This window comes from Talpa occidentalis, unplaced genomic scaffold (genome assembly GCF_014898055.3).
Source record: "Talpa occidentalis isolate TD23 unplaced genomic scaffold, MPIMG_talOcc4v2.1 talOcc4.9, whole genome shotgun sequence".
NCBI classification, from domain to species: domain Eukaryota; kingdom Metazoa; phylum Chordata; class Mammalia; order Eulipotyphla; family Talpidae; genus Talpa; species Talpa occidentalis.
This window is the reverse complement of record NW_023605305.1, coordinates 47,266,431-47,292,379: the sequence shown is the minus strand read 5'-3', so window position 1 is coordinate 47,292,379 and position 25,949 is coordinate 47,266,431. Positions and strand designations below refer to the sequence as shown.

Here is a 25,949-nt window from a genome sequence, read left to right as displayed (position 1 = left end):
TTTCAATAATTAAATGAATTTATGATGACTTGGTAGGAAGAAAAAATATTTATAATTAAAAAATATTTGTTATTTTGTAGATTATTTTCATGCTAAAAATTATTTGTTGGTGGTGGCAATTTAAATATTATTTTTGTATTTTACTGAACAAACTGTAAAACCAAAAATTTTATTTACAGTTCTTCTCCAATGTAAAAATTAATTCCCACCAGACCTAAATGTTTATATATTTCTCTGTGATCTTTCTCTCTGTTTCTCTCTCTTTACACTTTCCTTCTTATTCTAGTCTTCTCCTTATTCTACATCATGATTAAAATTAAAACATGGGCTTCTAAAAATAGTTTTCTTTATATCAAGATGTGAAGTCACCGTGCTTCCTCCAGGTTTCCTGTCATCTTTCTTCCTTCTCCCCTCCTCTCCACCCTTCCTTAGGGTGGGGCAGGGAACCTGGAACCTCCTTTTCCCCTGGGGACCACACTGTTACACATATACAATCCATAAGCAAGGTCTTCTGGTTTTACCTCCAAAATCTTTTTCCTGCCTCTTCATTAATTTTTATCCTAACCTCCACCACCCTTGGCCAATCAATAATACCTCGCTTAATAATCACTCACTTTTGTCATCTTTCCTTGCAATTCACCTCTTTTCCTTCTCTTAAAGTGATGTTATCAATCCATCAACTAGCCATACAAAACCCTCAATCGCTCCCTGTTATATGTGGAATTAAACACAAACTCTCTTCCATGGCTAGAAAGTTCACATGAACAGGTTTTACCCGCTTCATCTCACATTTTTTTGTTGCTTCTTATTAATTACTGTGAACTTCCTCCTCTTTCCCATCATGCTTGATGCTGCTTTCAGATCCTGTTTTGATTGATAGTTCCTCTTCTTGAAACTTTTTTTTTTTTGGTCATTTTCATGGCTGGGTTCTTCATAATTAAGATCTCAACCCAAATGATGTTTCCTCTATGAGGTCTTTACTGACCACCTCATCTAAATTATCTTTTCTCCCTGTGACTCTCTACTACCAAACTTGCCTCTGTTATCAGAACTTATATCTGATGTAGTTTTGATGAGATGTGGGGTTCGATGAGTGGGGTCTTTGGGTTACCTCTGAGAAAAGTTTCAGGAGAGTTCCCTTTTCAGAGGCACAGGGCAAGTTTACCCAGGAGTCTAAGACATTTGCATGACACAGGCATGTGAAGATTACACTTTAAAAGGACATGTAATTGCAAAAATTTAAGAAAATAAAAGGACATGTATATTAGGAAAAGGAGAAAGAAAGAAGAGAGGCACTTGCATAGTTACAGGCGCTCAGGAGAGTTGCTTTTTGCCAGGGCAGAAACCGTATTGATATAGTGTTCTTCTGTCTGGGAGGGGTTCATTCCTTTGTGAAATTGTTATCTATTGTTAAAGCAAACTGTTTTAGGGTTTGACAAATCAAACTGACTGGGTTGACTTGTCAGAACCAGCTATTCTCTACAGGGGCTCTCCATCAACATGTCTTCACCTCTGGTCTTAGCCTTGGATACTTTCTATAGCAGGTTGATACTTGCTATAGAGTAATTGGCACTTAAGAAGATTCCATTTCTATAGCTGTTTAGCAACTGTGTTAATCATGTCTACCCCCACCTCCAGTTCTGGTTTTGTGATGCCTCCATCCTAAATTTTCTACTCTTAGCATTCATCAATATCTGTGTGATATTAAATTCCTAATTTACTTGTTCACTTATTTTCCATTTTTGTTCCACTGAAAAAGCTTTATGAAGGTAGGTATTTTGCCTGTCATATTCAAAACTCTTAATCCCTACCTCCTAGATTGTGCCTAATACCTTTCAGTTACTCCATATAAGTTTGGTAAATGAATAAAGGAATAAACTTATAAAAGGAAATAATGATTGGGGCCTCCCTGGTGGCACAAGGGGTTAAGACACAGCCTATGAAACTATCTGCAGCCACTGCAGCACGAGTTTGATCCCTGGCCAGGGAGCTGCCCATATGGTGCAGCAGACCTCTCCTGACTCACTCACTGCTCCCCTCAGCAGTGTATTTCAGTCAGTCTGTCTGTTCTGTTCCCCACTCTGTCTCTGGTGAATCCTCTCACCAAACCTCTGGCCTATACCCAGTTCTTGTATGCATAAATAAATAAATCTTCAAAAAAATTTTAAAAAAGGAAGTAATGATCATTAGATACCATCATAAACTCTGTAAAGTAGATTTGCTAGACATTAAGGCTTGTGTAATGTAGATGTAGACTATATGGGGCAGGGAGAAGAAAAGAAAAAAATATATATGTGATACATGTGGACAAGATCAAGAAATATAAATTAACAATTATTTGGATTCAAATTGCTCTGTTCTTAAGTATATTATTTTATCCACTGGATTAAAGGAGGATTATTGAGTTATTTCTATGCTCTAGCCATGTTTCAAGTTATGAGATATTCAGCATATCTGTATAACGCACAAGATTTGTGGAATCTGGCTTAATCATAGAATTAGATTAAAAATATCATGATAGGTTGAAATGATTGTCTGAATTTAACAAAAAGTTAATGAGAGTTAACAGAGCCCTGCAACATGGATTGAATAAATGGTTTAAACTTGACACCACTCGGAAAGATGCATCTGTGGGTGTTGCCCAACTGTCAGTTTAAGAATAGTTAGAAATAAGATGTAGCTGATAAAAATGTCAGCAGTCTTAATATTTTTACTTTGTCTAGAGCAATTTATTCCTGAGAGGCAAAGCAAGAACAAAGACTAGAAATTCCAAGGGGGGTTAAATTAAATGGTAAATTAAGATGTACTGTGTAATCATCGGGTAAATTTTGGAGAAACATGTTCCTGTACTTATTGAATGACCATTTTCAGAGTAATTGTGGAAGAGTGCCATGATTTATAATATATTGAATAGATTTACAGAAGTTCAGCAATAGAATGTGCCTTGTCAAACCGTTCACAGATAAGGGAGTAAAATGCATGAGAACACCAGGAGAATCTAGAAAATATGTAGTGTCATAAATAAAGGAGTGTAGCAAGAGAACCCCCTTGTGGCAGGAGAATATTTATTTCAAATGAGGACTGCAACTGGAACTAGTTGCATATTTCTAATCCTAGACACAGTATATTTGGATCATGAGTTAATTGTTCCATATTCACTAACTTGTTTTCATCGTGTTTGTCTGTTTTGGTTTACCTTTGTTTTCTTCACTTTAAAACAATTCCATATAACCTACAGAAGTGTAAAAATCACAAGGTAAACCTCAATGACATACCACCAGTTGAATATGCCCATCTAACCAGCACCCAGATGAAGAATAAAAATATTACTAGCACCCAGAACATTCTGCTTCTCTCTGCTTCTACTCACTATCTCTGTAATAGCAACCACTGCACTGAATTTTAAATATTATGGTAGGTTTTGTCTACTTGAAATTAGGTAAGTAGAATCATACAATATGTATTTTTTTTTCATCTAACTTCTTTCACTCTTCCTGTTTGTGGGATTCATTATGCACATTGTGTGTAGATATAGTTGACTTGTTCTCAAAGCTGTACTTTATTTTACAACTGCATCATTGTAGGGTAAATGGTTTTCAGGTTTTTCTGCCCTCCTGCCATTAGGATTACCCTGCCTGATGGGGCACCTGCATTTGCTACATTGCTGTGTTGTTTACTTCTCTAGGCCATGGCAGTAGTATTGATATATTCCCCCAGGAGAAGCAGAGGCAGGAGAAACAACAGAAGAGAGAAAAAACTCCAGAGAAGGTCAGAGTGAAGACTTGCTGGGGGTTAGGAGGCCTGCTGGCCTCCTGGACCACCCCCCTATCCCCCGCACCCCTGCCTGTGGTGTACCTGGTTGCTGCAATAAAAGCTCAATAAAAGCCTGAGAAAGCCACCAAGGGCTCCAGGACTCCTCCTTTACCCATCAGGTCTGATCGGATCATAGAAAACCTGCTCTGTGCCCATCCTGCTGCTACAATCATACTATAGTTATTTGTTTTGTTGTTAATGGACACAAGTAGTAATTTTCAGTCTGGGATTATTACAAACAGTGCTTCTGTGAACATTGTTGTGATGTCCCAAGATGGATATGCATATGAGAATGCATAGGTAGTGGAATTGGTAGATTATAAGACACATGTATGTTCAGCTCTTAGCAATTATTGCCCACTAGTTTGTAAAGTAGTTGCATCAATTCATATTTCCATAGCCACAAATTCAATTGTGCTATATTCTAGCCAATATTTTTGCTTGGCATTTTTCATTTTAATCAGTCCGGTAGAAGGTGAATAATGATACCTTGTTGTGGTTTTTCTTTTTATTTTCTTGATAACTGATAAAGTTATATACCTTTTGCATGAATGTATTTCTGTAACATGGTGGTCCCCAAGGACACAGGAGGTTCCAGGTTCTCTGCTCCACCCAAGGAAGGGTGGAACAGAGCAGGGAGGAAAAGAAGTTGGAGAGAAGATGGAGGGAAAGAAAAAAAGAAGGAAGAAAGCAAGAGGGAGACCTGGCGGAGGCACATGGAGCAGAGAGACATGTGAAGAAGCTGCGCTTGTTTCCTGGCCTTGGACTTGTACCAGGGACTTGGGGGGAGCATGGAAGCAGATGTGGGTGAGAGACCTGTGGGGAGGTTAACAATGGCAGCCTTTATCTTGATTTTGATTTTGTTCTTTTCCTTCCAGCCTCACCTGGCTCCTTCTGCCCCTTAACTATTGTTCTCCACCAGAAGATGCCTTAGACTTGTGGCAAGCTTTTGGGCCTCAGCAGTCTGCGTTGGGCCAACCCTCTCTGCTGGACATTTACCCATGAGGGGATGGGTAAATGGGTAACTTTGGGTGCTGGATTTGGAAACTATGTTCTTTTTCTTTCTCTTCTCTCTGTTGCACACTAGTTGTGTTAAAGTTCCTTTCCACTGAAGGTCTTATGCACTGCTGTATGTTTTCTCTTGATCTGGAGGGTGGCAGAATCCATTTAGAGTGGGCAGGTCTGGGGGTTCTAGGGTGCCCCTTTTCTTGCTCTGTAACATTTCCATTTTGAAGTGCTAATATATTTATTAACCAATAGAAATATTGTCTATCATCTAGCCTGATTTATAGGTGTTCTTTAAATATTCTGATTATGAGTGTTCTGTTGGATATGCATATTGAAAATCTCCAAATTTATAGCTTGTATTTTCATTACCAGTGGTGTGATTTTTGGAAAGAAATTCTTAATTTTAATATTTTTTACTTTATCAGCTGTCATAGTTAGCATTTTGCTCATAATATTTAATTATACTTTTCCTATTCCAAGGTTAGGAAATGTTTTCATTTAATTTTCTTCTAAAAGTCTGTTTTATCTTTCACTTTCAGATTTATAATCCATTTGGAATTGGTTTTTGAACATAGGTCAAAACTACTATTTTTTTCGGTATGGCTATCCAATTGTTCATTGAATGAACAATCCATTCTCCACTGCAATGCAGTGTCTGTCATTAACCAAGTGACTGCTCATGTATGAATCTCTCTCTAGACTCTTCAATTGGCCAGTTTCTCTTTTTCATCAATAATATATTGTGCTATTTGCCATCATTTTACAATAGCTTCACACAATAGCGATTTTTCCATATTTGTCATTTTTCTTGTTGTTTTCCTTCTGTTCCAGTTATCAATTTATTGCCCCTTAACTCCAAATTCACCTTTTCTTGCCCAGTCTCTGAAAATGGAAATGGTCCCTTTAAATGTTTTGTCAGAGGGAGGTGGAGGGAGAGGGATCAGAGGGAGGGAGGGAGGAGCACAGGGGATGGAGGTGATGGTGCATGAGTGCATTGGTGAAGGAAATCCTATGGGGACTACACCCCCCCTGGGGGGGGGACTGCACTACAGCAGTGTAGTGGCTGCTATTACAGAGATAGTGAGTAGAAGCAGAGAGAAGCAGAATGTTCTGGGTGCTAGTAATATTTTTATTCTTCATCTGGGTGCTGGTTAGATGGGCATATTCAACTGGTGGTATGTCATTGAGGTTTACCTTGTGATTTTTACACTTCTGTAGGTTATATGGAATTGTTTTAAAGTGGAGAAAAGAAAGGTAAACCAAAACAGACAAACACGATGAAAACAAGTTAGTGAATATAGAACAATTAACTCATGATCCAAATATACTGTGTCTAGGATAAGAAATATGCAACTAGTTCCAGTTGCAGTCCTCATTTGAAATAAATATTCTCCTGCCACAAGGGGGTTCTCTTGCTACACTCCTTTATTTATGACACTAAATCTTTTCTAGATTCTCTTGGTGTTCTCATGCATTTTTTGTTTAAAAATGAACAATGATGTAAAAATAAATTTAAGAAATTAATAAAAATGTTTTGTCAGCTGGTGAAGTTAAATGTTGTCAGCAGAGGGCGCTGGAGAGAAGGGTTTTACTTACCAGTTCAGAAACGGAGTGGCTTCTCCAGGGTCCGACTCTTGCAGCACGCACAGCGCTTCTAGTGCAAGGCCCTGGTGCATGATGGCCCACAGCCCTCAGCAGACTGCAGCTTTCCCCGGTACCCACCCTGGGTGATTTTGAAGCAGCCTAACTCCAGTGAGACTTCCTTCTCTCTCAAAGCTTTGACCAGCAACCTTAAGGGTGAATTTGCCAACAATGCAGTACCATAGGCACTTCATCACTTCATGAGCCGCAGCCATAACCAAGGGCAGGCCCGGGTCTTAGCCCTGCCAGGACCTCTTCCTGGGTATTCTAGCTCGTGCCAAGAGAACTAGTCCTTATCTGCTATCTACTATAGCTATTAGATTTTACTTCTAGTCAATCCTATAGAACATTAATAATTCTCTTTCCTATAAACACTTTTTTTATATTAAACTTACCTAGATAGAATTACTGTGTGGTTACTTTCTCCTGATTGTATCCAGGCTGACATAACATAGTATAAGAGGGAGATTAGAGAAGGGGGTCGGTGAGGGGATCAGAGAACAGGCGTGAGTGTGTTTCAGGACAAGGAATTTGGCAAGGAATTGGGACCAAACTCTTGGAGCTGAGAGTGGCCTCAGGCTGACAGCAAAAAAAAAAAAAAAAAAAAAAAAGGGAGTCTTACACTTGTAAGGAACTAAATTCTGACAAGAACCTGAATGATTTGGAATCAGATTATTTCCTAAAGAAATATGAGAGCAGCACTGGTCATCACCTTGAGTGACAGACTCTGTGCAGAGAGTCCAGGGGAGCCAAGCTCTCTCCTGATCCATGGAAATTGTGTGATAACAGATGTGAGTTGTGTGCAAACCTCTAAGTTTACACTATTTGTTTATAAAGCAAGAAACAAAGCTTTATTGTTTGCTAATCCAATGTCATTACTCCATTTTTGAGTCAGACTAAAAAACTCTGTGGTTCCTGTGACACCACACTCTTTTGCCTCACTTCCTCCTCGTCCTTCAAGTCAAAGTTTAAACTGAATTTGTTCACAAGTATTTTACTAGTGTCAATGTTGGGTGAAGCCAGTATTCTCCAGGCTCCCAGGGAATCTTTTTTTTACTCCCCTTGCAGCACTTAGCACACTTAATATGATTGTGTCTCTGACTGTCTCCAGAGCACACAGCCATGTTCCTTGAGGGCAGGGTTTCATCTTCCTCAGCATTACTCTTCCCAGGGCCAAAGCCTGTGTTGAATCAATGAAAGAATGTCTAAATGGGAAAAGAAGCTAGAAGCTGCCTTACAAATTAACTCAGAAAAAAATCAAATTTTCATCTGTCTGTTGCAATGTAGAAAGCCTTGGTTTTGAATACCAGCCAGCTCCACCATAATATTAATCAAAATACTTAATATACTTAAATTTAATTTTCATACTTTAAGAAATAGGGATGCTAAGAGTTTGTTTTCTGCCTAAGATTTTTTTTTGAAGATTTATTTATATATGCATACCAGTGCTGGGGTGCAGGCCAGAGGTGCAGGGGGGTGAGAGGATTCACTAGAGACAGAGTGGGGAGCAGAACAGGCAGACTGACTGAAATACACTGCTGAGGGGAGCAGTGGGTGAGACAGGAGAGGTCTGCTGCACCATGTGGGTCACCTCCCTGGCCAGGGACCGAACTTGTGCTGCAATGGCTGCAGATAGCTTCATAGTGCTGTGTCTTAACCCCTTGTGCCACCAGGTAGGCCCTGCCTAAGATTGTTTTTGAGGAGAAACTAGGAAAAGGTAGGTGGTTGTGACAGGGGCAAGGAAGGAAGGGAAGGGCCCTTTGCTAGTGTAGGAATCCGCACATGTGCACCTAGCACAGGCTATACTACTCACTGGAAGACTGAGGATCTGTTTTCTTTAAACTATGACTCTTGCTTTAAGACTGAGATTCTTGCCCCAATGATGCCCAAATGAATGCTGGACATTGACGCTGTTAGATGTACCAGGGTCAAGATACCAAGAAGCTGATACACTCTGGGAGCTGAATGTAATGAAGAACAAGAACACCAATTGTGATGGGCTGTTGCTTATGACTGTTTATGTGTAGTTCATTATAGAAAAGCCAGCTCAAGATGAGATGACAGTACAGTCTCTCCATTCTCTCAGGTCAACGGCCATGGGAGAATAGTCTCTTCAGGGTGCTGTGCCCTCCGCTCTCTCACACCAGTGGCCAGCGATCTGAAAAATAAGTGTTTTTGTTTTTATTTTATTTTATTTTATTTATTTATTTTTTAAGATTTATTTATTTTTATACAAGAGCTGAGGTACAGGCCAGAGGTACAGGAGGGTGAGAGGATTCACCAGAGACAGAGTGGGGAGCAGAACAGGCAGACTGACTGGAATACACTGCTGAGGGGAGCAGCCAGTGAGACAGGAGAGGTCTGCTGTGCCATGTGGATTGCTTCCGGATGGAACTGCAGAGGCTGCGCATAGCCTCATAGTGCTGTGCTTAACTCCTTACACCACTAGGGAGGCCCAGGAATCCGTTTTATTCTCTTTTGTTTTCTCTGTCTCTTTCCTTCTGGCTAGGAAAACGAAACTTAGCTGTTAGGCCAAAGAAACTTCCGGTTGTAGGCAGGCTGCCCACTGATTGTTTACTGTTGGCCGTGAGTTTCACTTTCCTTGCTCTGAGACAGGAAGCCACAAGTCTCAGAACCTTCTGTCTCCAAACTGGCTGCTTAATGCATCGGCTTGGTTAATACTCCGTTTAATCCCATCCTAACTCCTAAAAACAGGTAAGTGACTTTCTGCACCCAATATTTCCTAGCTGTGAGTGAAGAAAATTCTTTTCCTTGCATTTCAGATGTAACACTGCTAATGATCACATTCCTGTTTCATTTCTTTTAATGAAAATTGTAAGCAATAGGGAACTACAGAGAGTAAACGAACTCTATCGCAAATCTCCATGCAGTTCTATTAGTTTTTATGAAAACATACAGTCAATATTTATGAATATTAGTTTCATAAATAAATAAAATATAAATTGCAGTGATTAGTGATAAGTCATAAAAAGCATCTTTATTGAAAAAATTGGTCTACAGTATTTACATGATTTAGAGGTATAGTTCAATCAGATTTTTAAAATGGTTATTTTATTTAATTAGAATAGCTAATTTTTCCTTAAAAACCAAACACATTGCAGATAGTTCTGAAATTTTCTGTGAATCTCTCCTACATTCTTTTCTCTGCCTTTCTTTCCCAGAGGCAAATACTGTCTGAAATTTGGTATGCATTGTGGCCATGTTTGTTTTTATGCTTTTGCTCATGTACATATCTATATGATTTTTATGTATTGCTTTGTGTATTAACAGATTATGTGAATGGTGTCAAGTGTCTCAATGTTCTTTTATTTCACTCAAGATTGTTTTTGAACTTTATCCATGTTGATATAAATAGGTTTATTTCAGCCACTTCAATGCACTTTGGCATTTTCTTTGTTGTAGCTTTTTTAAAATCAGTGTACTGTTTTAGAAGTGTATTTCTTTGTTTTCTAATGTATTGGAGCAGCTATTATCCTCTTTTCTAATTTCTATCTTAAATTCTTGTTCAAAATTATAGTGCTTTCAAATATTTTGAGACTGTTGCTTTTTGAGGTTTTTAGGTTTACCTTAATATCTGCTCTGTTCTTTCTTTCATTCTTAGACTCCATTATCACATGCTACCAATTTTACTGTACCCTTTGATTTTATTTATCCTTCCTTCTTCCTCATTTTCTTTTTGTCTCGTTGCTTCAGTTTCAAATATTTTCTTCTAATTTTTCATTCAAGTATTTATCCTGCAGTTAAATACATCTTCTGCTTTTTAATTTCAGATGTATATTTTTAAGTCAAGAATTTCATTTTGTCCTTTTCATTTTTCCATTTTACTGTCAACTGTTCAATGTTATCTTTTAATTATTTGAACATACCAAAAATGGTTATTTAAAAACTCCTGTAGGTAACTTTATTTTTAGTATGGGGTTGTCTCTATTTTATATTTTTTCTTTCAGTTTTTTTACAAAACTGTTGTATTTGATCTCCTGTGTTTATGATGGATGTTAGACACTGTATGTATCCTCTCTCTCTATATATATATGTATGTGTTTGTGTGTGTGTGTGTGTGTGTTTCTTTCATCCAAATAGAATTTTTTTGAAGATTTATTTATTTATGCATATAAGACCTGGGATATAGGCCAGAGGTGAGGCGGTGAGAGGATTCACCAGACAGAGTGGGGAACAGAACAGGCAGACTGACTGAAATACACTGCTGAGGGGAGCAGCAGGCGAGACAGGAGGGGTCTGCTGCATCATGTGGGTTGCTCCCTGGTCAGCTGGGGATTGAACTTGTGCTGCAGAGATGCAGATAGCTTCACAGTGCTGTGCTTAAGCCCTTGCACCACCAGGGAGGCCCCCATCCAAATAGAATTTATTTTGCATCTGCCATGCAACTGGAGACATGAGTAATCCTCATTTATCTTAATCCAGTTATGGTTTGAGATAATGAGAAGATTAAAAAAGGTCTTTTATTTCAAATCTACCCTTACTTCTTCCCTTCAGTTTTTCAGAATCTTAATGAACAGTTGGGAAGAGGGTTGTCAACATACACATCTTATCATCTTATTTCACTATATTACCCTAGTTCTATAAGTCTAGGAATAGCTTTGCTTAATTTTTTTTTTTTTTCGAGAACATAAAAGGTAGATTTCTTGAAATACCCCACAAGGGAGTAGGGAGTGAGATGGGATATGTGTGTCTCTGTAAGAAGAAGGATTTGAGGATCACTTTCACACACTTTCAAACTTGGGGTGCCAGTTAGCACCAGTTATTTGCTGGGATGTCTGGTCTTGGGTGCTGGCCCTTCGACATAGCATGTGTCCTGGCCCTTCTTCTGCATTCCTGGAGCTGGGTTGTTTTTTCTGGTTATGGTGGTCGGCTCCTAAGGTCCAGGTACTATGGCAATCTTACTGATTCACTCACCTGTTCAAGCCTCCCAAACTTGCCTGCTGGGCAAGGAGTTTTTAATGTTATTAAATGATACCCTGACATTTCCCCCTCTCACAAAAGGACAATGACAAATCTTTGGGAATGGGCCAGAAATCTGCCTTCTGTAACTTCTTCAAGCTGAGTTTTGGGGCCCAGTGCTGGCCCTACCTAGCTTATTGTCTCAGGACGGTGAGGAATGCAGTGCAAAAGGGAATGGGCTTTCAGACCAGACACTCATCTCATTTCACTTCATTTCCCTAGTTCTGTAAATGTAGACCACGGTCAATTTTAACTCCTTTGTGTTCTTCAGACGGGCTGCAGGGGGTTTGGTTGTCCAAAATGGGCTGCTCATGCCTCTAGGTTCATGTATTCTTCAGCCATTTATGCCTCCAGGTCTTGATACCTGGGGGCTGATAGTCTGTGACTGGATGCTGTAGTTTGATGGTCTGTAAACAAGATGAAACTAAACAAAAAGGTTCTGAATGCAGTGTCTTAAAAGACCCACCTGAGAAATTTTGCATTAGAGGTTGTATTTTTCTTTGGGCTTTTGGTATGAGGGGACATTGTGGCTTTCTAGGGAAGATGGCAAGGTCCTATAATTGTATCCTTTCAGGGGTGGCAAAAATAGTTTGGGATTGTAGTGTCCCAGACACCTGGAGGTATGTAGCCAGAATGGAGGAATTAGTGCTTTTTTTTTGGGGGGGGGGACTTCCCATCACTACTTTTATTACCTGCATCAATATGCTAAGAGGGCTGATAGTAGCGGTGGAGACTGCTAATTGTAGACTAGCTGGGAATTTGGTCATGATGTCCTGTCTTAACAGAGGAATGGAGCAAAAATAAGACCAAAGATGGGTGAGTAAACATGTGACCTTGTAGTGAGCAGGGCAGCAGTGTGGTTAACTGTTCTGGCTTAGGTTGGCCACCAATACCAGTGAGGAGGATAGTCAACTTAATTGGTCTGTCTGGAGAATTGGAGCAAGGCAGAGTATATGGCTCCTGTCTCCATCAAAAATATATTCTCTTGTCTGCCATTTCTAGGGTCACCTGAGGCTCACCCATAGGAGAGTGTAAATAGGGGAGCCTGTCTCACCTCTGGGCTCTTCAGAAAAGGAGGTTTTCTTTCCCACACCTGGTTCTTCATAATCAGGGGTAGCTGATGGCCATCTTGTCTTCCCATCTGGTCCCTGGTTTGGGCTGGCCTCCTCCCTCTTTGGAGAGTGGGACAGTCCCTCTTCCATGGCCCTGTGCAGTGACACAGAGGGTAGGCTCTGGGGGTGCTCTCTTTGGACACTCATGGCTGAAGTGTCCCAGTTGCTGGCCAAGGAAATAGGCTAGGGACACTTTAGGAGAGTGAAGTCCTAGATCCTTGGGGGGGGGGGGGTTGTAAATGGGGTTTGGTGTGAGTCTGAGGTGGCAGGTTGCTGGCAATGGCAGCTGCCATATATTGGGTCCTTCTCTTGTCTTTTTCCCTCTCTTTACTCTCAGCCTGGCTGATCTCCCCCCTATTATTGTAGACCTTGAAGGCCGTGTCCTAAAATATTGAGAAAGGCCTGGGGTCCTTGATCCAGTATCTGGAGCTTGCGTCTGATGTCAGGGCAAGAATGGCTAATGAAGTGGACCGCTAGGATGACTTTTCTTTCCACAGTCTCTGGGTCCAGATTAGTATAACTTCTCATAGGCTTAGCATGCCTAGCCTGAAATAATGTAAGATTTTCTTTGGGTTCCTGAGTAATCTCCCTCAGTTTGTCCTAAATAACTGGTTTAGCAATGACCTTCTACATGCCCTGGAGAAATCAGGTAAATATGGTTCTTGCTTTTTTGTTAGGGGGAAAGGATGTCGGGTAAGACTGGGATCTCAGTGTTGGTGTTCCCATTGAGGGTCAGTGTTATGGACTGCTTACCACAATATATTAGGTTTTTTTTTTTAAGATTTATTCATTTTTATTTATACAAGCACTGGGTACAGTCAGAAGCGCGAGAGGGTGAGAGGATTCACCAGAGCTAGAGTGGGGAACAGAACAGGCAGACTGATGAATTACACTGCTGAGGAGAGCAGCGGGCGGCAGGAGAGGTCTGCGTGCCATGTGGGACCCTTGCCGGTGGCTGGGGATCAAATCAGCGCTGCAGAGGCTGCGGGCAACTTCACAGCCCAGTGCTCAACCACTGCGCCACCAGGGGAGGCCCATGATATATTAAGTTTTAGGAAGTCTTATATACTTTAGAACACTTCTATTATAAATTTACAGATTTTTATAAAATATGTAAATACCCAGAGTGACAAAGATTTTTAAGAGTAGATCTATTTCTTTGACAAGAGTTAGCAATGTTGACAGGATTAGATTTTTTCCAGCTAACCAACCCCGAGGGTAAAAGAACACCAAGATATTCAGATTACCTAAATAGTCTTTGTTATTAAAAATTAGTAAAGGGAGTTTCAGAATGCTTTAATCTTTTTTGCAGAAGGAGAAATTAAAGTTTGGTTTTACATAAGTACATTACAGTTATTAAATACTCTTATAACAAGTCATTAGACCATGTAAAATTTTTAAGATACATCTCTCAGATCTTTAACACTTTCTGCTTTCCCATTTCTTATACCATTTTGTTTACTTAGCTTCTCAGCATCTCAGGAACTTCTTCTAAAGTTGACAGTTGCATTTCAAGCAAATGTGCTCCCAAATGCCAAGTTTACCTCTGTTATATTCACTTTTAACACCTCCCCCTATACTTTAGCAAATAGCATAATTCTTTACTTTTTTAATCTCTAATGCTTTCAAATGTATGTAATTTACAGTTTATTCTGCATTTCTAAATTTTCTAATTGAAAATGTTGGCATGATAAGTTAATGACTTCTACCACTATGTAGCCTCCATATTGATTCATTTCTTTTATATTTTGATTTCTTTATTTGTGAGTTGTTTTCTGTATAAATTTCTTGTTTCTATCTTCTACTTCACATATTGGCAAACTATGGCATTTGGCCAGCCACCTTTTTTGGTAAAAAAAATTGGGGGTACCTCCCTGGTGGTGCAGAGGTTAAAGTTTCAGCGCCATCAAACTGTTGCCCGCCACTACAGCATGAATTCGATCCCTAGCCAGAGAGCTAACCCTCATGGCTCAGCAGACCTCTACTGTCTCACCCGCTGCTCCCCTCAGCAGTGTATTTCAGGCAATCTGCCTTATAATCTAAACAATGTGTTTGAATTGGGTCAGAGAAAAAAACATATCACTGGGATCATAAATCTGTGCTTTAAACCATCATTACAGTAGTCTTTAAACCTATTATTATTTTTCCATCAGGTACAGAACAATGGCTGTGACAACCATTTTGTCATGGGATTTGGAAGAGAGACTGCAAATATTGCTTGGAAACGTTTCTTTGCGACTTCTTTATAAGTCTGACGTCCATCAACCTGCCATGAAGAAGATACTTGAGAAATGCGCTCATCAGGGATCAACACTAACAATTTTTTACACCGAATACTGTATTTGGGGGGCCCTTAAACTTGGGCATTATCCTGATAATTATGGAAATAATCAAGAACCAAATTCTTCTTTCATTTTTTTAATTGACAGTCCAAGAGTGAAAATATCACATGATTTTTTAATTGGAACACCAAAAGTTACTAAAGATAGCCTGAACTTTCATTTCTCTGATGTTGAGATTTTATCTGTAAATACAGACAAGAAGACATGTTCTTCATGTGATTTATTAAGTAAAAAATTTGGAATATCTCATTTGTATTATGCATACTATGATGTATGTGAAGTTTTTCAAGTTGAAGGTATGTTAAATTAGATAATCCTACATTATGGTTCTAGTCTTTGTGCTTGCTAGGCCATAATTGATCTAGAAGAAGAAAACATAAGATAACAATCAAATTTTATGTCATCAAATTCTCTTTTATACATTAAAAAATGAAACCTGGAAGGCATAAAGCCTATAATTAGTACCCAGAACATGAAAGCAGCTTTGAACAAAGTAAGTTGAAGTGTGTAAGTGGAGAGAGATGGAAATGCAGATGAAGAAAGAGGCTTCTAGTTGAACAAGTCTATTTCTTGTCATGATTCCTTTTGGGTTCGCTCTAAGACCTCTAGGCACAGTTATGTCAGTTTCCAGAGGAAGTTAATATGTAGAGAAGATAATTTTCCCTCTTCTCATTATACTGCTAACCCTAACTCCTAACTGAACAGCACAGCCTGTAAGCAGGCTCAGTCCCCTAAATATAAGGTAGACTTGGCCAGTTAACCAAACTAGGTTAAGAAATTATTATGTTATGCTTATTTCCTATAGGAATTAAGGATGATGTGCGCTATATAAGCAAAATAACCAAGATAAGAAGAGCCACACAGTAAGTTAGATTCTTGGACTATTAATCATTTCATTTAGACCAATTGTATAAATGGACTGGCTATGAAATAGTAAAGTGAAAGTCATATTAGCGGTAGTAGTAAAAATGAATTACAATGTTACTGACATAGTGTGTCAAAGGCAATTTAGAAAATAAAACCAAACCACTACCTACTGTGGGACTTTGAAAATCTATCTGATGACAATTTGACTTGAAGTTTCACTGTAGATTCAAGATTTCCAAAGTCTGGATGATTATTTTAGATAATTCTTCTGAGTCCTTTCCTTGTGTATAAAGATTTTGGGGAGCTCCAATAAAATTTAGGGAAGTCCACAATGTATAGATATACTGCAATGCATGTATTTTGTTTTTATTTCCTTAATATAATATTACTGAAAATAATAATTCATCTTCCATGCTGTTGATAGTGGTGATTAGATTTATCTAGTCTAAGGCTAATAGTGTAATGAAAATTTGGCTTCTGGGTAATGTTTACATTTAGTCAGATATAGATAAATGCCTCATGTTCAAGCACAAAATGTTTAAGTTTAGACCATTTCAAATTATATGGTAGATGTTAATATCAAAATAATAAGTAATGAAAATATAATTTTAAAGGGAAGAAAAAGGAATATTGTGCTATGTTCATGGAAGTTTGGCTGTTGTACTTAATTACTGCACTTTAACAGGCACAGGGAAAGACTCTTAAAAAACCTCAGAGACTACAAATCTTATGAAAATTTGGTTTCAGAAGTTCGTATTCTACTGCTGGGCCCTGTTGGGTCTGGAAAGTCCAGCTTTTTCAATTCAGTGAAGTCCATTTTCCAAGGCCATATGACTCGACAAGCCCAAGTGGGGTCTGATATAACCAGCATTACTAAACAGGTAAATGATTACAGGCTTTCCTGCAGCTTATGTTTTAGTGATTACACTTACTAGTTTTCTTCATTTCTTTGTCATCTTCTCTCAGACCATTACCCTCCTACTAATATTTAAACAATGAAATGCTAAATAAAATATAAAATGAAAGTAAAATTTGAATTAGAATTGCCTCCATTGAGGTTCCATTTTTATGGATGCAATAGAAGCTACATGAAAATATTACTTTTTACTTATAGTAAAGAATAATAAATTTAAAAACCTTTGTGAAAATATTTGCCCATTGTATTTGATATATATTTTTACTTATGCCCCTCATTGCTTTGCATGCTTTTCTCTTTTTTATAATGAGAATTAGAATAACAATTAGAATTATGCAATACAATAATTTTCCATTATATAAAACCATTCTATAAGAAATGTTCCTGAAAAGCAAAACTGACTCATTTTGGTGAGTCAACCTTCAAAGTGTGAATGTATCAATTCTCTTACAAAGGCTAGCTTATTTGCATATAGATAGATTTAAGAAAGTAAGTACTGGGCCTCCCTGGTGATGCAAGGGCTTAAGCACCTCACTATGAAGCAATCTGCAGCCTCTGCAGCAGTTCAATCCCTAGCCACCAGGGAGCAACCCACATGGTGAAGCAGACCTCTCCCATCTCACCTGTTGCTCCCCTCAGCAGTGTATTTCAGTCAGTCTGCCTGTTCTGTTCTCCACTCTGTCTTTGGTGAATCCTCTCACCCCCACATCTCTGACCTGTATCCCAGCTCTTGTATGCATAAATAAATAAATCTTTAAAAAAAAGGAAAGAAAAGAAGTACTAATAACATTTTTAAAGTTGTTACTTTAAATATCTACAAACTATTGCTCAATATTTATGTACAAATTTTCTTCAATTGCATGTTCATTGTTGTTATCTTCAATAAAAAAGTAGTAATAAAGTGAAAGTAATTGGTATTACAATGGAGTGAGGATCAACCATATTTTCTCTCTTTTTATTTAAATATTGACTCTTTATAATTCAACTTGGGTCTCTCTGCTAATCATGCCAGGATGCCAGAGAGACCTATATATCTCAATGTCTATAGGTGGGTGGATTGGGATTCACAGAGGTTTCGGAGAGTGACAGTTGCATCTCCAGACTTATTTATAGACCAGGCTGGGAGAGCATGGAGGCAGCATGGACACTTATAACTTAGGGTCTAGTGAACTCCATGACAGATAAGGAGAGGCCAAAATATGTTGAAAAAAGCTATGGCAACAGTGTGCAGGACTATAATCCTATTCCCTCCTCCTTTGCCATAAAGACATTTGTACTCTAAGTGATACAGTAGTCCACAATACTGTAACTCCCAAAGAAAGGCAATAACAGAGTCTGTGCACACAGGATGAAACCCCTTCTGGGAATCTGCACCCAGGACTGACTTAAAGCAACCTTCTCATAGCTGTTGTACTTAGAGCCTGGTTCATTTTCTGCCTTCTCCTACCCCTACCTGTTACCATGATATAGATAAGAAAACCTGAAAACTAAAGCTACACTGCACCTACTTGAAAGAAAGAAAGACAACTGATTGCTATTAGTAAGTCAAGTGCTCAGACATAGACTCATACCATTGCATGATATGATATGCTAGCAAAATGTCAAAATGAAGAAGAAATCAAACTTACCCCTAGTAAAAAAAAAAAGACAGAATTTTTTGATTTAACATATGGAAAATCCAAAATAGTTTCATGAAGAAACAACAAACTATAAAATAACACAAAAAGGCAATTCAATGGACTCAGGAAGGAACATTAAGGAACAGAGGAGTATTTAACCAGAGGTAGAGTCCATTTTAAAAGAATCTAATTCTGCATATGGAGAATTCAGTATGAAATGAAGACTGCAATAGAAAGGTTAGGCAGTAGGATAGATTTTTTTTTTACTTTTGCCAGAATGTAGGATAGATTTTTGTCAAGAAAAAATTAGTGAAATTGAGTCTATAAATCTAGAAATGACTGAGGTGAAAGAAGAGAGAAGAATAAGGTTTGGAAAAAAAAATAGAAATGCTATGAGAACAATCAGACTCCCTTAGGAAAGGAAACATAAGGATAATGGGCTTCTTAGGAGATGAGAATAATGGTGGTATTAAAAGATGTGATGTTTTGGTATTGTACAGTGAAATGTGCCAGTATATGAAAGATATAGATATGCCAGTGAGCCAATATTTTTGAATGACCAATGCATCAGGTCACAAAATCATGCATGGATAAATGATATATTCGAAGTTTAAGATCCATTGATGGATTTATTGTCATGCCTTGAAAGAAAGGCATGCCATTTTTTAAAAAAAAATTTATTTTGTTTTTTTTTAAAGATATATTTATTTTATACAAGAGTTAGGGTACAGGCCAGAGTTGCGGGAGGGTGAGAGGATTCACCAGAGACAGAGCAGGGAGCAGAACAGGCAGATAACAGAAATACACTGCTGAGTGGAGCAGCCGGCAAGACTGCTCCATGTGGCACCATGTGGGATTTTCGCTACTGCTGGAGATGGAACCCGCACTGCAGAGGCTGCGGACAGCTTCACAGCATGGCGCTCAACCTGCTGTGCCACCGGGGAGGCCCCTTGAAGAATGAAATTTTATATTTGATGTATTTCCTTTATAGTATAGGATATATTCAGTAAGAGATGGAAAAGAGGGCAAATCTCTACCATTTACATTGTGTGACACTATGGGGCTGGCTGATAAAGAGGGAGAAGGAATGTGTATGGATGACATAGCCCACATCTTAAAAGGCAACATGCCAGACAGATACCAGGTAAGAATTCTACAAACTTCGAATCATTTCAAATTATATTATCAATGATTTTTTGTTGAATTTTTATCCCATAAGGCAGTTTCAATTTTAAGATGGTTCCAACATTAGCCAATGCTACTGTACTTTAAATAATTACAGTAACATAAGTAAACAAAGCATATGTTTTTCTTTTCTGTACCTCTAAGAAACACAGCTAAAATGTGCATTCTGCTCATCCAAGTTCCAGGGAAAATGTCAGGAAGAGACTGTTTATATCACTCTTTACCATGTTGTAAAATAATTGGAAATTAGTGGTTTTAACCTCTTGCACTTTTTTGATTACATAGATAAAATGGAACAATTAATCACTTTCTTTTGATGTGTGATCTTATATAGTAAATATGTAGGCTTTACTACTTAGAACCCATATAAACTCTGCCACTAATTAGCTGTGCACTCATAACAAATTTAGATGCTTGTCTTTGTTAGTCTTAGTTCTTTCACATGTGAAATGTAAGCAATAATAATGCCAGTCATAGGTTGTCTGAGAATATTAAATGAGATGATGTGCTATAAATTCTCGAGAGGTTAACTGTTATTATTACCTTTCTTTTAGATAAAAGCTACCTCAGTTTCTACCAGTGATTTTCTTTGCCTCTCAATTCTGCTAGATTGGAAACATTTTAAATAAAAAACAAGTTTGTGTCAGATACTGTGCTAACTACTGGAATCACATAAACCATAATCCTTATGCCATGGAATTTACCAGTTAAGGAGACATAAAGACATAGGGAAGAGGAAGCTGGTGCAGGGAGATGGGGAAATCATGAACATACAAGCACTTTCATTTCTCAGAGCAGAAAATTGCTCAGTTCAGTCCAACATTGAGACATATAGTTATGAAAATAATGAATCCAAACTCCATTTTTTCTAACCTATTTTCTTAATCCTAGAAAGATTATTGTCATGTGGTAAGATTAACTTGAGAGTTCATATTCCTTCTGCTTTAGTTTTTTTTTTCTTCTGTAATATTAAAAAAAGATAATATTTTAGATTAAAATGACATTTTCAGAATATACTATATATTTCCATATTATTATTTATAGTCATGAATTTGTTTAAGTATATACAAATTACTTAGAATCTTATATCATGTGTAACAAATATTAATATAATATTTTCCTGGGGACAGATTTGAAGTTAGCTTTCCATTTAAGCATTCTTTGTATTGTTTTAAAAATATCTCCATTATGGAAAATATAAATTATAGATAGTTATCATTTTTCACCAAAACAATGAAGTGATTTTTTTTTTAATATATGTATATAATGGCATATCACTATAGGAAAGACGTATGGAAGAGGCACTACTAACTAACCTGGAGTTGGAGCTTGGAGGGGAATGGGACATCTTCAGGTTGGAAGATAGTGGTGGTCATGTTTGAAACATAAAATGTGTCTTAAAAAAGTGAACAGAGACTTACAAAATGTTACCTTATGTTTCCCTAACAGTTTAATCCTGATAAACCAATTACACCAAAGCATCTTAACTACATCTCTACTCCAGAACTAAAAGACAGAATTCAATGTGTGGCTTTTGTCTTAGACATCAACTCTATCCACAGACTTTCCTCTAAAATGGTGGAAAATTTCAAACAAATTCAAAAAGAAGCATTACACTGGGGTGAGTTTCATTGTATTTATGAAAATTTTTATTTTGAAGTTATATAATCAATGTTGGAATGATTGCAGAGAGATTACAGAGGTCCCAGGTACACTCTTCTCCCACTTCACAGAGCCCAGGGATGGTTGGTGGCAACAGCTGACACACATTAGTCACATTCTTGAGTAAAGGAAAAATCTTAAATCCTGGTCTTTAGTTCTTAAAGACAAGGATGGCCACAGATTTTTGTCATGTGTGACTTTCTCGTGGTTCAGTAGGGAAGACACTTCCCCATATTATTTAACTAGGTCAGGAAGATCAAAACCAGTAAATTCATCTCATCAAGAAGAGGGAGGAGGGATTCGAGGCGGAATGTGACAGTAGTGCCCTGGAGTTGGTGGAGAGTGAGGGAAGCATATGCATGTGTTAAAGTGTAAATCTGTATTCCCCAAATTATATTGTTATGAAACAATTAATAAATCAGTGAAATTTCTTTTTTAATCTTGAAAAAATCAACTTAAGTGCACTGAACTGTAGTCTTTTGTAAAATGGGAACAATACATTTTGCATGTAAAAACTGTAATAACATATATTCATATATGTAGGTGTATAAGCATATATAAATGTGTAACAGAAATGCTCTAAAATGATGGTGGGTTTGGGATAAGACTGAAAAAAGTGCTATGATTGGAGATGAGTTTTTCAAGGACACATAGCTACATATCCTGCTGAGTGACAATGCTTAATGCATCTAACTATGCTGACTCACAGCCTCTGAAAAGACATTGCATTAAATTTGAAACAGTGGACATTGTAACATAAGTTGGATAAAAACTATATGTGTCAACAGAAAATTGCCCTCTTCTAGTGCCCAGATATTAATTCTAGTGACCAACTTTGCGATTTATTGCTCTGACACATCAAAAAAGAGAAGATAGATAAAAGTGGTCATTTAGTAATAGAATCATAAACAGAAGATATCTATGAGGAGGATTACTAAAAACTCTGGTAAAAGAGTATATTCTGGACTGGCATTTGGGTGCCTTAAATTTATATTCTTTCCAGGAAGCAGTTTTTAGTAGAGTGGAATTTTGATTAGATTAGGAGTGTGATTGGCTCATCTCATTTCTGTGCTTTGAGGGGCAAGACAATATGTCCTTAGTAGAACTGTGAAATCAGCACATTATAAATGCTCACATATAAACATTCCCATTTTGTCTATTTCTTGTTTTTTTTTTTTAATTTTTAGGATTCCAGGTCCAGCAATCAGCATCCCATCCCTTCCTTTAAAATGCACTATTTACATGGAATGTAGATAATTTCAAGTTACTGTGAATTTGATTGGATTTAGAAATGACCTCTCATGTTGGGGGAAAAAGAGAATTTCTCCTCGTAACCACATGTGCCATCTTGAGATTTATTGGGGATATTTCATTCTGCAAATCTTACAATCACCCTTTAGAGAACTGCTTTCATGCATATTTAATTACCTTGTTGACATATTATTGTTTATAATATAAAATTACTGATTTATCTGCCTCATGTAGGTATAGCACTTGTAGCCTTGCTTACTAAAGTGTATGATTGCAGTGAAGTTCTTCAAGATGACTTGTTAAACATGAATACATCTGTGACTTCTCAGAGGCAGGTAAAGAATACTGTTTGTAACCAGATGTCATTGTAAGAGTATTACACTCTGTGTGTGTGTGTGTATGTGTGTGTATTCACATTACATAGTCACAGGTAAATGAAGAAATGGATCAATTGCTTGGTTAATTCAAGTTTATATACCACTTAAAAATTGCAATTATGTGATTTAGCAAGCTTTTCTGATTTCTTTCTTGAATTATACTTAAGTTCAGTCAAATTTCAAGAAATAAAACATTAATTTCATTTTCTCACAGATAAAGGAAGTCCAGAAAATTCTAAACATTCCTATTTTTAATATCTTGTTGGTTGAAAATTATTATTCAACTTGGAAAGAGGATCCTTTAAAGGACATTCTCATTCTTTCCGCACTGAGGCAGATGTTGCGGGCTGCAGATGATGCCTTAGAGGATTTGCCTCTCGAGGAAACAGGTAGTCTGACCCCTTTCTTCTCCTCTCATTAAGAACTGGTACTTTTTGAGAAACACTAAACTGATACTTTTTGAGAACTGGTACTTTTTGAGAAACAATATACTTCCATTGCATGGCTTTTCCCATTCTGCTTACCATAATCCTGACAGCCATGTTAGTATGTTCTTCATGCTTCATTTCTATGCTTTTTTTTTGGTTTTCAGATTAAATGCAAGAGTTTTACAGTTCTACATGTGACATCATCTGCTTGATTCTGATGCTTGGCCCAAACCTGGATTGGTACATCCCAGTTAGTGGTGATCTCTGTTGAAGACCACCATGAGACTTTGCTTTCATTTGTGCTTTACCTTCTGTCTTTGAACACATTTAACACATTAACCATTTACAATCAGCTATACCTCAAGGCCAAAAAACCAACCCTGAGAAGTGGTAGGTCAAGATATATCCTACCACAGACTACCCTCCATGTTTTTGCATCATTTACAATTTAATTTCTGTATCTTTTTAACCCCCCTCAGCAAATTATTTCCTTACTTTTCTTAGCATGTTACATAAAGCTTTATATTACTATGAATCCTATGAATAATGACTATAAAATAATTATTTAATTGTCTGCTTCCTTAAGTAGATTGTGAGTTCTTTGAGAATCAAGGTTTGGATTTTACTATCTTTGTATTTACAGAACATAAAACAGCGTGTGGTAGTGACCTAGCATTCCCATCATAGTGTATATAAGAATAATAAGTATTCAAAATTTATCTCTTTGCAGAAGGGAAGTCTGGGAGACAATGCAATGCTGGAGGAAAAACATGGAAATCAATATTTCACTCATTTCTGGATGAAACCGCATATATCGATTAACTAAGATGAGAAAATATTTTTAAGAAATTACTTTTTATTCTGCTATAAAATAAAATTTCTCCTTTATTAAATCCATGCCTGGTTTTCGTTAATTGAATTTCAAACCATCCTTGCTGTACCTCTAAAATAGACTGATCAAATTAAAGTTTCTAGTGCAACTTAGTAGGAAGGTTGTCTCATACCAAATGATACTTAAGTCCTCTGGATAGATGTCAGAGTTGGGACTACTAAGAAAGGAAAAAAAAGTATGCTACAAGGTAACTTTTTAAATTTTTTTCCCCCAAAAACATTCTTAACTCTCTTTTCCAAATTTCATATGAAATTTTCTTTCATATGCTCTGGTTCAATAGTTATCTGTATTATAGTAGACTAATTTGCTTTTAATCAGAGTTATTGCCTTTGAGAAGTCCTTGGTATTCTGAGTACCATTTGAGGGGCCAGGGATAAGGCACTGCCTTGAAACTGGGAAATATGTCCACACATCACTCTGTAGAGAACAAATGTTATCTGTTAGTCTTGTTAATGTGACCTGTGACTCTCTCATTAATAATTGTCTGAATATTATCTACAGATTACCCAAAAGAAAAACCATCTCTGCTCTGAGATTAAGATTGGGTTGTCTGAACAGTTGAAGAACAGTCCCTCCATACAGATCTGAGAAAATCTGAATACTTCCACAATATAGGGTGGATCATTGACACTGACAAGGCAACGGAATTATGGAAGGGAAACTCCAACAAAGGTCTTTAGATGGAACCTATCATATCTCTGAACTTATATGCTGTATCTATGTCTTCCAAAGGTTCAAAGACAGAAAAACTGGGAATATCAATTTCTTGAAGGTGCTGGTTCACACAAATGATGTAATTTATGAGCAAGAGCTACCAATAATGGTATTGGATTATTTGTATGTGGCTGACTGGGGGACAGGTTTGAAATTGTCTCATTAAGTGAGACAGTAACTCTTGCAATAAAATGAAAGTAGGTATAGAATACCAAGTGAAATCTCCCATCTCCATATCTTACTTATTTATTATTAAAGAGCTAAGTCTTGTTTATTTGTGTTCAATTGATGATACAAGGAATTGTAAGATATTACCCTAGGGTTTCCAGTCTTATTACTGAACTGGTCATTTAGACCCTTCTGCTCCAGTCGAAGTTCTTGAGGCAAAAGAAAAAAGAGGGACTCTTCTGATCTTTTGAGCCCATCAGGAAGCATTTGACTTGACCATAGAAAGCATTTAGATACTATTGACACTGTACTCAGTACTTGCTGATCTCTGAAAGCTGGTGTATTACCCAGTGTTCTTTGCTTGAGACTGTTTCTCTTTTAGCACAGCTTTTCAGAAATATCCCTATGTGTTTCTGCTGGAACTAATGTCAAGATCTTGCTCACCACAAGCAGCTTGTAAAGCAGTGGGCCCTGATAGATAAACAACAAGGTATTAGACTAGAGGTTCTCTCCACTGACCATGAAAATAGGAAAATAGAACTGCTCACACTTGAAAATTCATTGTGGCCAAGGTGGGAGGCCACTCTTTGATTACTTGTTAACTACAGATCACACAGCATGTAACTCAGCTTTGTAGAGATGACTTCTCTGCAGTCTTATTCATTTTTTGGCAATAGAACTACATTTGTACATCTAATGGTTTCCAACACTTCCATCATAAGGCTACAGTGATCACTGAAATGGAGCAAACCCCTGTGGGAAAGGGGCTGACATTGTTGGTGGGTCCTCACCCTCACACTCTTATGAAATAGGACACACAAAGAGAAACAACATAGGGAGTGAGAAAAGGGAAAGCTGAGAGAGAAAGGATGAGAGAAAAATAATTCATAGGCTGGCACATGGCTAGGTGCCATCTGTCTTGCCCCAGATAGTGTTTGTTGTATAGTGACCAGAGTCTAAGCAGGAGTCAAGGG

General features: G+C 37.6%; 1 protein-coding gene across 1 annotated transcript; it reads left to right on the top strand.

Moving 5' to 3' along the window:
• The first annotated feature begins 8,874 nt into the window (after positions 1-8,874).
• On the top strand, positions 8,875-24,092 carry IFI44L (interferon induced protein 44 like). Its single transcript, XM_037499979.2, has 9 exons — positions 8,875-9,177; positions 14,708-15,192; positions 15,702-15,759; positions 16,449-16,644; positions 19,290-19,442; positions 20,933-21,104; positions 22,631-22,731; positions 22,988-23,162; positions 23,932-24,092. The coding sequence occupies exons 2-9, from the start codon at positions 14,718-14,720 to the stop codon at positions 24,021-24,023; spliced, it is 1,422 nt and encodes a 473-aa protein (XP_037355876.1). The 5' UTR covers positions 8,875-9,177; positions 14,708-14,717; the 3' UTR covers positions 24,024-24,092.
• The last annotated feature ends 1,857 nt before the right edge of the window (positions 24,093-25,949 follow it).